The 13,186-nt window shown below is 56.4% G+C and overlaps 1 protein-coding gene across 5 annotated transcripts in view; it reads left to right on the plus strand.

The window, feature by feature from the left end:
* MYO1C (myosin IC) overlaps positions 1-8,683 on the plus strand; it is a 30,590-nt gene extending 21,907 nt beyond the window's left edge. For all 5 annotated transcript variants that reach the window (XM_010373499.2, XM_030923434.1, XM_030923435.1 and 2 more), the window contains exons 19-32: positions 32-149; positions 746-859; positions 935-1,011; positions 1,393-1,461; positions 1,562-1,646; positions 1,746-1,905; positions 2,482-2,565; positions 4,044-4,137; positions 4,230-4,285; positions 4,459-4,594; positions 4,673-4,743; positions 5,051-5,148; positions 5,312-5,411; positions 7,015-8,683. In XM_010373499.2, the coding sequence (XP_010371801.1) occupies positions 32-149; positions 746-859; positions 935-1,011; positions 1,393-1,461; positions 1,562-1,646; positions 1,746-1,905; positions 2,482-2,565; positions 4,044-4,137; positions 4,230-4,285; positions 4,459-4,594; positions 4,673-4,743; positions 5,051-5,148; positions 5,312-5,411; positions 7,015-7,041 (1,289 nt within the window). In that variant the 3' untranslated portion in view covers positions 7,042-8,683. The remainder of the gene's footprint in view (positions 1-31; positions 150-745; positions 860-934; positions 1,012-1,392; positions 1,462-1,561; positions 1,647-1,745; positions 1,906-2,481; positions 2,566-4,043; positions 4,138-4,229; positions 4,286-4,458; positions 4,595-4,672; positions 4,744-5,050; positions 5,149-5,311; positions 5,412-7,014) is intronic.
* The last annotated feature ends 4,503 nt before the right edge of the window (positions 8,684-13,186 follow it).

The following is a 13,186-nucleotide window of genomic DNA, read 5'->3' on the forward strand; positions in this document are numbered from 1 at the left end:
CCCGCTGACCGTGGCTCTCCCCCTCCCCCAGGCCGCTTTGATGAGGTGCTGATCCGGCACCAGGTGAAGTACCTGGGGCTGATGGAGAACCTGCGCGTGCGCAGAGCCGGCTTTGCCTATCGCCGCAAATACGAAGCTTTTCTGCAAAGGTAGGGGCAGGTCCGGCTTGGTGCCGGGGAAGGGGAGCGGGAGAGTAGGAGCCCCTAGGTCCCATGAGGGCAGACAGGGGTTCTCGGCCCCATTTTAGAAATGTGGACGCGGAGGCCCTGGGCTGCTGGGGGCCTCGTGCTGGGAACCTTCGGTGCTGCAGACCTGACATCAAGCTGGGTGGAAAGAACAGCCAGCTCCCCTAGGCCGTGCCCTCCGGGAACGCCCGCTCAGGGGTACAGGAGGCCTACGTCCACGTGCCAGGCGTCAGAGGCAGGCGGTAGCAAGCCTTGTAGGGCAGCTTCCAAGCGGCTCAGAGAGGGTGGAGCAGCTTTGTGGTTCTTCTGAGTCGGGTCTGGGGGGTCAAACGGTGTGAATTTCATCTCTGCCACTTTCTAGTTACTTTGCCTTAGGTAGATAAGAACGGTTTCCTCATCTTTAAAATGGGGGCAGTGACCGAGTGAGCCTCCTGCGAGCTGTGAACGAGTCAATGGGAGCACCCAGCGGGTGCCCAGAGAAAGCTGATTCGGGTCCCCAGAGCAGGCTGCTAACTGGGGTGAGTGGGGACCGCGTGCATTCCTGCCCCTCCTATCTCCAGGTACAAGTCACTGTGCCCAGAGACATGGCCCACGTGGGCAGGACGGCCGCAGGATGGGGTGGCTGTGCTGGTCCGACACCTGGGCTACAAGCCAGAAGAGTACAAGATGGGCAGGTGAGTAGTGCCCATGCCAGGTGCCTGCGGGGAATAGGGTTGGCAACCCCAGGCTGATCACTGCTGCTTTCCCAGGACCAAGATCTTCATCCGCTTCCCCAAGACCCTGTTTGCCACAGAGGATGCCCTGGAGGTCCGGCGGCAGAGCCTAGGTGAGAGAGAAGCCCACCTTTCTTGCCGCATGGGGGTCTGTTCCGGGAAGCAAGGAAGTCACTCCCTTGGGCTCCTTCTCCAGGGAGTCCACCCCTCCCTACCAGCTCCAGCCCCACACCCAGCTCCAGGGAGTCCTTCTCCAGGGAGTCCACTAGTCGACTTGGAATCCCCTCCCCACCAGCTCCAGCCTCACGCCCGCCATCGCACCCACTGCCCCCCCTTCTCCGGGCAGTCCCCACATTCATTCTTCTTCACGACTCTCCTGCTCGCTGGCTCCTTCAGCCACTCTCCCATTCATGCCACTTATGGAGCGCAGACGGCACCAGGCTCCCAACTGGCCCTCCGCGCTCCGGCCAATTGCCTTTCTTTCCCAACTGCAGCCACAAAGATCCAAGCTGCCTGGAGGGGCTTTCACTGGCGGCAGAAATTCCTCCGGGTGAAGCGATCAGGTTCGTGGGCCCATGGGTTTTCAGAAGGGGCGGGGTCTGGGGCCGGGGGGGCCACCATGGTAAGAAGATAGAGGTCAGCCATCTGTGGTCTCCACGACAGCCATCTGCATCCAGTCGTGGTGGCGTGGAACGCTGGGCCGGAGGAAGGCAACCAAGAGGAAGTGGGCAGCGCAGACCATCCGGCGGTGAGCACCAGGGTGCCTTGTGGGGGCTGCAGAGCAGGGCGTGTGGGGGGTTCACCACCAGCCTCCTCACCCCCAACCCTGTCTGGCCCCCAACCCCAGGCTAATCCGAGGCTTCATCCTGCGCCACGCCCCTCGTTGCCCGGAGAACGCCTTCTTCCTGGACCATGTGCGCACCTCTTTTTTGCTAAATCTGCGGCGGCAGCTGCCCCGGAATGTCCTGGACACCTCCTGGCCCACGCCCCCACCTGCCCTGCGTGAGGTCTGTGGGCACCCCCTGCCAAGTTAGGGACTATCAAAGCACACAGCAGAAGGGTCTGATTTCTTGGGGCCAAAGGATCGGTCAGGGAGGGGCTCACGGAGGGCCCTGACCAGAGCTGGGCAGTGAAAAGTAAGGTTTTTTTTTTTTTTTTTTTTGAGATGGAGTCTCACACTGTCGCCCAGGGAGTGGTGTGATCTTGGCTCACTGCAACCTCTTGCCTCCTGGGTTCAAGCGATTCTCCTGCCTCAGCCACCCGAGTAGCTGGGATTACAGGCACCTGCCACTACGCCCAGCTAATTTTTTTATTTTTAGTAGAGACATGGTTTCACCATGTTGGCCTGGCTGGTCTTGAACTCCTGACCTCGGGTGATCCACCCACCTCGGCCTCCCGAAGTGCTGGAATTACAGGCGTGAGCCACCGCGCCCTGCTGAGTAAGGTCTCTTGACTCAGGAGTGGAAGCGTCGTCCCGATGGAGGTGGCTTTGCTTATCCAAAGGCTGGGATAACATGTTCGATGTCTTCAGAGGGAAGGGCCCAGGAGGTGTCCAGGAGCTCTGACCTCACTCTTCCCCTCAGGCCTCAGAGCTTCTGCGGGAGCTGTGCATAAAGAACATGGTGTGGAAATACTGCCGGAGTATCAGCCCTGAGTGGAAGCAGCAGGTACGGAGAGTGGGGCTGGGTGAGGATGAGGAAGTGGAGTCAGGGAATGGCAGGCATTCCTCAGAGGGTGTCGGCCTGGAGGGGCATTTACCCTGGTCTACCGTATTTACCCCGCCTACCGTATTTACCCCGGTCCATTCTATTTACCCCAGTCTACCGTATTTACCCCAGTCTACCGTATTTACCCCAGTCTACTCTACCCCGTCTATCGTACTTATCCCGGTCTACCGTATTTACCCTGCCTTGCGTATTTATCTCGGCTTTTCCTATCTACCCTGCCTACTGTGTTATCTCGGTCTACCGTATGTCGTATGTACCCTCATCTACCGTATATATCCTAATCTACCGTATTTATCCTGCTTACCGTATTTACCTCAGTCTACCGTATTTACTCCTTTTATAGTATTAACGCCGTCTGCCGTATTTACCCCGCTTACCGTATTTACCCCGGTTTCCCGCCTACCGTATTTACCTGTCTGCCGTACTTATCTCTGCCGTATTTACCCATCTGCCGTATTTACCCCGTCTGTCGTATTTATCCCTGTCTGTCGTATTTACCCCGTCTGCCGCATTTACTCCGTCTGCCGCATTTACTCCGTCTGCCGTACTTACAACCCTGTCTGCCGTACTTACCCCTGTTTGCCGTATTTACCTGTCCGCCATACTTACCCCTGTCTGCCGTACTTACCCCATCTGCCGTATTTACCGTCTGCCGTACTTACCCGTCTGCCGTACTTACCCGTCTGCTGTATTTAACCCGTCTGCCGTATTTACCGTCTGCCGTACTTACCCCTGTCTGCCGTATTTACCCGTCTGCCGTTTTTACCCCTGTCTGCTGTATTTACCCCTGTTTGCTGTATTTACCCCTGTCTGCTGTATTTACCTTGGTCTACCGTATTTACCCCGGTCTACCGGCAACCTCAGCTGGGCCTTGTGTAGGAGTGGACGCTGGAGTACATTTGGGGTGGCCAATAGGGTTCACCTCGTGGGCCAGCTGCCCTTGATTGGTAGAGACTGCTCAGAACCCTGTGTTGAAAAGTTTGCGTCTTCACTTGGATCGATTGGTGATGTCTGCCCTGATTACAGGCATGGGTTGGTGTGCCGTGTTTTTGTCAACTCAGTACTGGATGATTCTAAAGCACCCACCCAGCATAGATAACCTTCAGTAACCTTGAGTATTAGTGATCTGCTACTTAGAAGACCCCAAGCTGGAGCTGAGTCTCAGGGCCACCAGGGCCTGATGGGGTGCGGAAGCATTACCAAGGCCAGTTTCAAAACCCAGCAGTGCCTTCATGACACCGCTGGGGAGTGTTTGGTGGCGGCAGAGGGTCAGGAAGTGGGTTGATGGGAGTGTGGGAGGGCAGGGCTCAACCTCCTGGTGCTGAGCCAGAGAGAGACCAGCAAGCAGGTGAGGGAGGCTGTCTCAGGTCCTGAGGCTGGCTCTGCCCCCAAAGATGGTACCCCCCTTGTCTCCTTAGCTGCAGCAGAAAGCAGTGGCTAGTGAGATCTTCAAGGGCAAGAAGGATAATTACCCTCAGAGTGTGCCCAGACTCTTCATCAGCACCCGGCTTGGTGAGTCTTTGACTTTCCAGCGCTCAGACCTTTCGTCATCGTCCTGGCCCCCTGTTGCCTCCTCTGATCCATTCCCACCATCTGGGTTGCAGGTGCAGACGAGATCAGCTCCCGAGTGCTGCAGGCCCTGGGCTCTGAGCCCATTCAGGTAAGACCCTGCCCTTAACCCTGAGTCCATCGGAGCCCATTCGGGTAAGAGCCTGCCTGCAGCCCTGAGTCCAGCAGTGCGGTTCTGCTGCCAGAAGCCGGAGGCAGGTCAGGGTACAGGCGGAGCCTTGAGAGCTTCTCCCCAAGCCCCTTCAGCCCGGCCTCTGTCCCCAGTACGCTGTGCCTGTCGTGAAATACGACCGCAAGGGCTACAAGCCTCGCTCCCGGCAGCTGCTGCTGACGCCCAACGCCGTGGTCATCGTGGAGGACGCCAAAGTCAAGCAGAGGATTGATTACGCCAACCTGACCGGTCAGCCGGGGTCCAGGGCTGCAGGGGGAGGGCCCCTGCTTTGACACTTGACCTCTGACATTTGCCCTCTCCCTTCAGGAATCTCTGTCAGCAGCCTGAGCGACAGTCTGTTTGTGCTTCATGTACAGCGTGAGGACAATAAGCAAAAGGTGCCCTTTCATGGATGGGTTGGGGAGGTCGGGGGGTAGATGGGGGAGATGGGGAGGTGGGGGGTGGATGAGGAGGTGGGGGGAAGGGGGTGTGGGGGTTGATGGGGAGGTGGGATGGATGGGATGAGGGGGTAGGGGGGATTGGGGTGAATGGGGTGCTGGATGGGGAGGAGTGGGGGGTAGATGGGGAGGTGGGGGTTAGATGGGGAGGTGGGGGGTGGATGGGGGGTGAGGAGTGGATGGGGAGGTGAGGCAGAGGGTCCTCGAGTTCTGGTCAGGGCCTGATCCCTCCTTCCTGGCGCCCCAGGGAGATGTGGTGCTGCAGAGTGACCATGTGATTGAGACGCTGACCAAGACAGCCATCAGTGCCGACCGCGTGAACAACGTCAACATCAACCAGGGCAGGTGAGATGCGGGCCGGGAGTGGAGAGGGGGCTGTGTGGGCACCCGGGGACAGGGTGGGGGGTGGAGCGGGGGCTGTGTGGGCATCCAGGAACAGAGCGGGGGCCCACCTTAGAGTTGGGGGTCTGTCTCCATGGAAAAACCCTCACCCGCCCCGTTCCCCCAGCATCACGTTTGCAGGGGGCCCCGGCAGGGATGGTACCATCGACTTCACCCCCGGCTCGGAGCTGCTCATCACCAAGGCCAAGAACGGGCACCTGGCTGTGGTGAGTGGGGTCTGCTTTCCCGCTCATGGCCTGGCTGTGATAGCGAAGCCCTCCTTGGCTGTGCTGGGCAGAGCCTGGGCGCCTCACCATGGGCCTTAATCCAGAGGCCATCGTACCACCTCTTCCATCCGCCGGCCCACCCATGAGGGCCGGAGAGAGGGGCCGTGCGAACCCCTCAATGCAGAAAGTTGTAAAGGTGGCAGTGCGGGGCCCACGCCTGTGATCCCAGCACTGTGGGAGGCCGAGGCGGATGGATCACCTGAGGCCAGGGGCCCACTGTGATCCCAGCACTGTGGGAGGCCGAGGCGGGCGGATCACCTGAGGCCAGGGGCTCACGCCTGTGATCCCAGCACTGTGGGAGGCCGAGGCGGGTGGATCACCTGAGGTCAGGAGTTTGAGACCAGCCTGGCCAACATGGTGAAACCCATCTACTAAAAAAATACGAAAGCCGGGTGCAGTGGCTCACACCTGTAATCCCAGCACTTTGGGAGGCCGAGGCGGGTGGATCACCTGAGGTCAGAAGTTCGAGACCAGCCTGGCCAACATGGTGAAACCCCCATCTCTACTAAAAATACAAAAATTAGCCGGGCGTGGTGGTAGATGCCTGTAATACCAGCTGCTAGTGGGGGCTAAGGCAGGAGAATTGCTGAATTGCTTGAACCCAGGAGGTGGAGATTGCAGTGAGCTGAGATCATGCCACTGCACTCCAGCCTGGGGAACAGAGTGAGATGCCATCTCAAAAAAAAAAATAAAAGGCCAGGTGCGGTGGCTCACATCTGTGATCCCAGCACTTTGGGAGGCCAAGGCGGGCAGATCACCTGAGGTTGGGAATTCGAAACCAGCCTAACCAACATGGAGAAACGCCGTCTCTACTAAAACTACAAAATTAGCAGGGCGTGGTGATGCATGCCTGTAATCCCAGCTACTCGGGAGGCTGAGGCAGGAGAGACACTTGAACCCGGGAGGTGGAGGTTGCGTTGAGCTGAGATTGCGCCATTGCATTCCAGGCTGGGCAACAAGAGCAAAACTCCGTCTCAAAATATATGTATATATACAAAAAAATTAGCCAGGTGTGGTGGCGGGCACCTGTACTCCCAGTTGCTCAGGAGCCTGAGGTGGGAGGATCGCTTGAGCCCAGGAGGCTGAGGCTCCAGTGAGACCCAAGATCTCACCACTGCATTCCAGCCCAGGTGACAAAATGAGACCCTGTCTCAAAAAAAAAAAAAAAGACAGCACGGTAATACAGGGAAGATACGGGATGATTGGGGGGTGCCAAGAGGGAGGAGAGGCTCACCCTGGCCAGGTTGGTGGGCATTCCTGTGGGAGTCAGGTCCAAGTCTCCAGGATGGAGACCATTAGGCCCCCACCACTCCTGCCTGCATCAAACCCGTGAATCTAAGCGCTGGGGCTGGGTGCGGCGGCTCACGCTGTAATCCCAACTCTTAGTGAAGCAGAGGTGGGAAGATAGCTTGAGCCCAGGAGTTCAAGACCAGCCTGGGCAATATAGCGAGACCCCAATTCTCCATAAAAAGGATAAAAAAGTCTGAGTGCCAGGGCCCCCCGTCTCCCCCCTCACCACTTGGGTGTCTCTCTGCCCCCACAGGTCGCTCCCAGGCTGAATTCCCGGTGATAAAGGCGCTCACTGGATTCCCAGCTCCCAGCGCTTTGCTTCTCTCCTCCCCTCCCAATTACCAAAGACTCAAACTTCCAGATGAGGACCCAGGGACACCCCAAAGCCCCCCTGCTGACTCCCACCTCCTGCCCATCCCTCAGGGACCCAGGGACACCCCGAAACCCTCCTGCCATCTCCCACCTCCTGCCCATCCCTCAGACGGGGACCCAGGGACGCCCCGAAGCCCACCTGCCGTCTCCCACCTCCTGCCCATCCCTCTCGAGGGAGCAGCAGGGGCCAGGAGCTACCCCAGGAGTGGGCCAGGCCGGGCCACAGCAATAGCAAAGCCAGGGCCAGAGCGAGCCATGCCAGCCCTACTGCTGATGCCAAATGTTGGAGAGAAGGGAACTTTTGCTGAGGTCTTCTCTGAGGTTTTTTTTGATGCTTTATAGGAAACTATTTAAAAAAAAAAAAGCCATTTCCCACCCGAGGACACACTGGGTGTGTTTTCCCTGACCCCAGCAGGGCAAGGAATATAGCCAAGAGGTGGGGTGGGCTGGGCTCTGGTGCCCTCTTCGCTGGCCAGGCCACCTCTCCTCCTGATTCCCTTGGCACCTTGTCTGTCTACCTGTCTCCCTGCCTGCCCATCTGCACCTTTTACAGCCCACTCTGACTTCCATCTGCAGGCTGAGACCACGCTTGCCTGCCCTCTTCTTCCTGCCTTAAGAATGTCCTTTTAGGCCGGGCACGGTGGCTCACACCTGTAATCCCAGCACTCTGGGAGGCCGAGGTGGGCTGATCACCTGAGGTTAGGAGTTCGAGACCAGCCTCACCTACATGAAGAAACTCCGTCTCTAGTAAAAATACAAAATTAGCTGGGCATGGTGGTGCACGCCTGTAATCCCAGCTACTCGGGAGGCTGCGGCAGGAGAATCGCTTGAACCCGGGAAGTGGAGGTTGCAGTGAGCCAAGATTACACCACTGCACTCCAGTCTGGGCAACAGAGCGAGACACCGTCTCAAAAAAAAAGAAAAAAAGAACGCCCTTTTACTGTTCTCATCATCGCAGTCTGAGGCCGTGCCGGAGTGGGGAAGGATGTCTTACGCCATAGAAGTTGGAAGACTGGGAGATCATCCAGCTTAGCCCCTTGATGTTTTAGAGCAGAAGACGGATGCCCAAACAGAAGGCACTTGCCCGCGGTCATACGGCAGGTTGCCACAAAACCAGGACAGCAGCCCCTCCTCAGCGTGCCTCACTGCCACTCCCAGGGACTGGGAGCCCCATAAAACCCAGTCATGTCTTGACAGCAGATCTGGCTTCTTGACCAGCAATCAGCCCTGGGGGCCGCCGGGTGGGAAGAGTACCTCTGCCAGAGTCCAGGCCTTAGGATGACAGACAGCTTGCCTGCACACTTGGGCCCCACTCAACGATGTAGGGCCTTTTCTGGCCCCTGACCCCTCCCTGGCATGGGAGCATGGGGAATGGCTGGCCTTGGGGGGAGCGGCAAGGGCACCACCTCTTTCTGCTGCTTCTTCCCACCCCTACCCTCAAGGGCCTGGGGGCTGCCCAGCTGCCTCTGTGCCCTTCCGGGGATCTCAGCCCACTGCTGACACTTCTGCAATCCAGAGAAACACTAAATAAAGCAATATGTGTTTGCCAACGTGGTCTCCTTGTCAGTATCAGGAAACGAAGAGGGCCCCCCGGGAGGCAACCAAAGGTCTCATGTTGCAGGTTGTTTTTGAGACAGTCTCCCTCTTGTCACCCAGGCTGGAGTGCAATAGCACAATTTTGGCTCACTGCATCCTCTGCCTCCCGGGTCCAAGTGATTCTCCTGCCGCAGCCTCCTGAGTAGCTGGGACTACAGGTGCCTGCCACTACACCCGGCTAATTTTTGTATTTTTGTATTTTTTTTTTTTGAGACAGAGTCTCGCTCTGTCACCCAAGCTGGAGTGCACTGGCCAGATCTCAGCTCACTGCAAGCTCCGCCTCCCAGGTTCACGCCATTCTCCTGCCTCAGCCTCCCGGGTAGCTGGGACTACAGGCGCCCACCACCTCCCCCGGCTAGTTTTTTGTATTTTTTAGTAGAGACGGGGTTTCACCGTGTTAGCCAGGATGGTCTCGATTTCCTGACCTTGTGATCCGCCCGCCTCAGCCTCCCAAAGTGCTGGGATTACAGGCTTGAGCCACCGCGCCCGGCCTAATTTTTGTATTTTTAGTAGAGACGGGGTTTCACCATGTTGGCCAGGCTGGTCTCAAACTCCTGACCTCAGGCGATCCTCTCGCCTCGGCCTCCCAAAGTGCTGGGATGACAGGTGTGAGCCACCGTGCCCAGCCACCTTGCGTTCAAATTCTGTTGCAAGTGACAAACCCAGTCCAAACTGGCTTGGGCCAAAACAAATGGCATTTATGAGCATTAGCACCTTAGTCCCGGGGTAGGGCTGCTTCCAGGTGCTCACACACGGTCAGGAATGTGTCTCGAGCCATCACCTGGCTCCACCTTCCTCTACAGTGGCTTCTCTTCCAAGCAGATTCTCACCTGGAGGTGGGGTGGCAGCAACAGCCGCCCACAGCTCCAGGTTTTCATTCTGTCGGTTCAGCATTGGAGGCAGACAGAGGAAGTGCCAGCTGGGCGCGGTGGCTCACGCCTGTCATCCCAGCACTTTGGGAGGCCGAGGCGGGCGGATCGTGAGGTCAGGAGATCGAGACCATCCTGGCTGACATGGTGAAACCCCGTCTCTACTAAAAATACAAAAAACTAGCTGGGCGTGGTGGCAGGCGCCTGTAATCCCAGCTACTGGGGAGGCTGAGGCAGGAGAATGGCGTGAACCCGGGAGGCGGAGCTTGCAGTGAGCCGAGATCGCGCCACTGCACTCCAGCCTGGGCGACAGAGCGAGACTCCGTCTCAAAAAAAAAAAAAAGAAAGAGGAAGTGCCTCTTTCCCAAAATGTGAAAGTCTCAGAGCCGATTCTCAGCGCAGCAAGTTGAATGAGGTATCCACCCTGACCCAGTCACTGTAGCGAGGGAGAGGAGTAGATTCTGATTCGTCAGGCCTGGATCGGGTGCCTGCCCTGGAGACAGCTACGTGAACCACACCGGAAACCACAGGACCAAGAGTGGGAGGAGATGACTCCCCAAAATGAAATCGGTGTTGCCTCCACAAGAAAGAGAACGAGTGGGCCGGGCGCAGTGGCTCACACCTGTAGTCCCAGCACTTTGGGAGGCCCAGGCGGGTGGATCACCTGAGGTCAGGAGTTCAAGACCAGCCTGGCCAACATGGTGAAACCCCGTCTCTACTAAAAATACAAAATTAGCCAGGCATGGTGGCGAGCACCTGTAATCCCAGCCGCTCAGGAGGCTGAGGCAGGAGAATCCCTTAAACTCAGAAGGCAGAGGTTGCGGTGAGCCGAAATTATGCCACTGTCCTCCAGCCTGGGCGACAGAGCGAGACTCCGTCTCAAAAAAAAAAAAAAAAGAATGAGAGCTTCAAGCTGCAACCGCAGAGCTCATTGGCAGATGGCTGTGAGTTTTTCTAAGAGGGCGGCGGGCTGTGGGTGGAGGGAACGGTGCACGTGGGGCTTAGAGACAAGAACAGGTTTAGCCCCGGGGTCAGCCCAGCTGCTTGAGGAGCTTTGATTTGTAACCTAGGGTGGACGTTCTCAAACAATGAAGATACCACGCAACCTGTGATATTTTGGGCTTGACACGATCCTGTATGCACACCTACATTTTGATGCCTCTTCCCACGATTAATTTTCCCGAGGAAAAATGAAAGCACTGCAAGTATTCGTTTGGTTTATCCACAGTAACAGTGGCTCCGAGACGCTGATAGATAAGATAGATATTAAGTGCAATTACATGCTTTATAACTGGGTCAACATTCGTTTCTGTAGCAAACCAGAATGCATGTGAGAGTGACATTGCAGACATTACACAGGCATCCGCCTTTTTTTTTCTTTTGTGACAGAGTCTCTGTCTCCCAGGCTGGAGTGCAGTGGTGCGATCTCAACGTGGTCATCCCAAAGTGATGGAATGACAGGCGTGAGCCACTGTGCCTGGCCTACTCTGACCTTTCTTTGTTTTTTTTTTTTTATTTAGATGGAGTCTCGCTCTGTCACCCAGGCTGGAGTGCAGTGGCACGATCTGGGCTCACTGCAAGCTCCGCCTCCCAGGTTCACCCATTCTCCCGCCTCAGCCTCCTGAGTAGCTGGGACTACAGGCGCCCGCCACCTCACCCGGCTAATTTTTTGTATTTTTAGTAGAGACGGGGTTTCACCGTGTTAGCCAGGATGGTCTCAATCTCTTGACCTCATGATCCATCCACCTCGGCCTCCTAAAGTGCTGGGATTACAAGCATGAGCCACTGTGCCCGGCCTACTCTGACCTTTTGAGAGGTAACCAGGACTGGTTTGTGCCCTCAGCTCACATCCTGAGGGAAGTCCCGTGACCTCCAGGAATATCTGCCAATTGTGGGAAGCTAATCCTGGCTCTAGACAACAGCTTCCGCCAGTTCTCCACTCATCCTTCCTTCATTCAACCAGGCGCTTTGGGAGGCTGAGGTGGGTGGATCATTTGAAGTCAGGAGTTCGAGAACAACCTGGCCTCCTGAGGCAGGAGAATCGCTTGAACCCAGGAGGCGGAGGTTGCAGTGAGCTGAGATCGCACCACTGTACTCCAGCCTGGGCAACAGTTTTTTTTGTTGTTTTGTTTTTGTTTTTGTTTTTGTTTTTTGAGACGGAGTCTCACTCTGTCACCCAGGCTGGAGTGCAGTGGTGCAATCTCGGCTCACTGCAACCTCCACCTCCCGAGTTCAAGCAATTCTTCTGCCTCAGCCTCCTGAATAGCTGGGACTACAGGTGCGTGCCACCATGCCCAGATAATTTTTGTATTTTTAGTAGAGATGGGGTTTCACCATATTGGCCAGACTGGTCTCGAACTCCTGACTTCATGATCCTCCAGCCTTGGCCTCCCAAAGTGCTGGGATTACAGGTGTGAGCTGCCACACCTGGCCCATTCAACCAGTATTTACTGAAGGAATGCTTGCCGTGTGCCAGGATCTCGGCGAGGCTCTTGGGATATAGCAGGAACAACAAAAGGACCAAATCCCTGTTCTCATGGAGCTTACACTCCAGCAAAGAATAGAGACGATACATAAGGAAAATATGTAATATATTAGAAAGAGAGAAGTGCTAGGAAAAGAAGCAAAGCCGACAAGGGGAGAGGGAGTGTTGGTGTGTAGTTGACAGTCAGGCAAGGCCTCACGGAGGAGATGACATTGGAGCAGGGACCTGAACAAGGAGAGGAAGTGACTGCTGGTGATGTGGAGCAAGAGTGCTCAAGGCAGAGGGAACCGCAAGGCACTAACCTAGGGGCTCCTGAGAGGAAGCGGAAGGAGGCTGGGGGCAGAGAAGAGTGGCAGAGGAAATGGGCATCTTCTCCTTGATTCTGCCCAGCAAAAAGGCCTGTGTGTGAGCAGCTTCCCTAAAAGATAGGGGTGCTGAGAGGAGTTTGCACACAGCAAAGCAAATAACCCATTCTCAATGGTCCTACAATCACATTGCCCGTGGGGACATCTCACTGACCTTTCCTGGAAGGCGCAGCCTCCTACCTTCGCTCCTAGCTCCGTCTCCTCCCAAGACTCTCCTTGGAGTTCCCTTCACACGGTGCCCCAAAGTGTTCCTTTATTTCTTTATTTGGAGATTCACTCTTCTCACCCAGACTGGAGTGCAGTGGCTCGATTTCGGCTCGCTGCAACCTCTGCCTCCTGGGTTCCAGCAATTCTCCTGCCTCAGCCTCTTAAGTAGCTGGGATTGCAGGCGCCCACCACCACGCACAACTAATTTTTTGTATTTTTAGTGGAGATGGGGTTTCACCATGTTGGCCAGGCTGGTCTTGAACTCCTGACCTCAGGTGATCCACCTGCCTCGGCCTCCCGAAGTGCTGGGATTACAGGCATGAGCCACTGTGCCCGGCCACCTTTGCGCATTTCAAGACTGGTTCCTGTCTCTGCAGAACTGCAGGCTACCCACTGGGAGGACTGCGGCTTCCCTTTTCCACTGTCCATCCCTTGGACATCTCCCTGCCCCCTTTCTACCCTCCCTGTCTCCATATGTGGATGAGAACAGGGCAGGAATGCATTTTCCCACTACCATAAATTGTACCTGCA

Source organism: Rhinopithecus roxellana, chromosome 19 (genome assembly GCF_007565055.1).
Source record: "Rhinopithecus roxellana isolate Shanxi Qingling chromosome 19, ASM756505v1, whole genome shotgun sequence".
Classification (NCBI taxonomy): Eukaryota; Metazoa; Chordata; class Mammalia; order Primates; family Cercopithecidae; genus Rhinopithecus; species Rhinopithecus roxellana.